The sequence below is a fragment of the Metarhizium robertsii genome, assembly GCF_000187425.2.
Source record: "Metarhizium robertsii ARSEF 23 chromosome Unknown MAA_Scf_62, whole genome shotgun sequence".
NCBI classification, from domain to species: Eukaryota; Fungi; Ascomycota; class Sordariomycetes; order Hypocreales; family Clavicipitaceae; genus Metarhizium; species Metarhizium robertsii.
Window position 1 is genome coordinate 2437 of NW_011942207.1, and position 1077 is coordinate 3513.

The window sequence follows — 1077 nt, forward strand, 5'->3', positions numbered from 1 at the left end:
GCAGCTTCTGGTCTGGCTGCTTCCACGTGTTCGACTCTACCGTCTGGAGGTCCTCTTGATGGGCTCTTGCTTCGTTGGACATATTGCAGGTCCTTATTCTGCGGTCGTGGCCTGAAAGTGAAGTCCGTGTTGAGTTGTGACGATCCCAAGGCAGGGATAGGAGCATCTTGTTGCATGGCCGGAGAGTCGTCAAGGTGCGCTTGGCCAGCAAACCGAGTCTCGAAATAATCAGGATTTTCTATGTGAGCCCGTAGATGATGACGTCTCTGATCCTGGTTACGATTTTGAAACCCGATCTAGAACCGACACCTTAAGTAGTGGAGGGGCATATGTACGGATGCCCCCAACGATGAAGGCGACAAAGGGTCAACCATCCAAGGCACGAATGTATCTCGTCAGCACCGTCAGTTATCAGAGCTTGAAAACGCCGTCTACGAGCATGGCGGAGCGAAAACTAATCAGGAACCTGGATTGCTTCTAAGCTTGATAAGACGTGACATGTGATGGAGTTCGTTACACGCTGTTCTTAACTCTGCACAGAAAACTATTACCGCACTCATAGAACAATGCTAACGTTGATTTAACCAAAAGGCTTCTTTTGCGGCGACTTGGTACGCTTGATGCGGGGCGGATGATCTAGAGACAGTTCGTCGGCAGACGTTTCAGACTCATAGATTGGTAGACCATGGGGAGGAGGGTTCAAAATCGTTTCTTGACTGGTGACAATTGTGTCGCAGGCGGATACATCACTTCCGAAACTCGAACCTAAGGCATCGCCCGAGGTTATAGAAACTGGGTCATGAGCTACCCTGTCATTCGCCTCTTTGATTGCCTTGTCTCGTTCGCGCTTGGCCCAGTCTCTTCCGTTCCGAAACGCAGCTGCCCCCTGCCGAAATGTGTCCGCATCCCCTGTCATACCCCAAGTTTTAATCTGCGTCATGACGAAGCCAGGCTGCCCACCAGTAACCACTGGTGGTATGGGATGAGTGGTGTACATCTTAAGCTGTCCTCCATGGTATATAGAAGTGAGAGTATAGGCGTTGTTGTCATACTGTGGCTCTGGTTGCTTGTATGACT

At 50.4% G+C, this 1077-nt stretch overlaps 2 protein-coding genes across 2 annotated transcripts in view; both read right to left on the bottom strand.

Moving 5' to 3' along the window:
• The window catches only part of MAA_10539 (telomere-associated RecQ helicase), a gene marked incomplete at both ends in the record, with an annotated part of 2117 nt that extends 2035 nt beyond the window's left edge, over positions 1–82 (bottom strand). The window contains one exon of the mRNA XM_007828537.2: positions 41–82. Coding sequence (XP_007826728.2) covers positions 41–82 — 42 coding nt within the window. The remainder of the gene's footprint in view (positions 1–40) is intronic.
• A 498-nt stretch (positions 83–580) lies between these two features.
• Positions 581–940, bottom strand: MAA_11834 (uncharacterized protein; the record flags this gene model as incomplete). The annotated part of the gene is made up of 1 exon (XM_011413362.1): positions 581–940. One exon carries the CDS (start codon positions 938–940, stop codon positions 581–583), a length of 360 nt encoding a protein of 119 aa, XP_011411664.1.
• Between the last annotated feature and the right edge of the window lie 137 nt (positions 941–1077).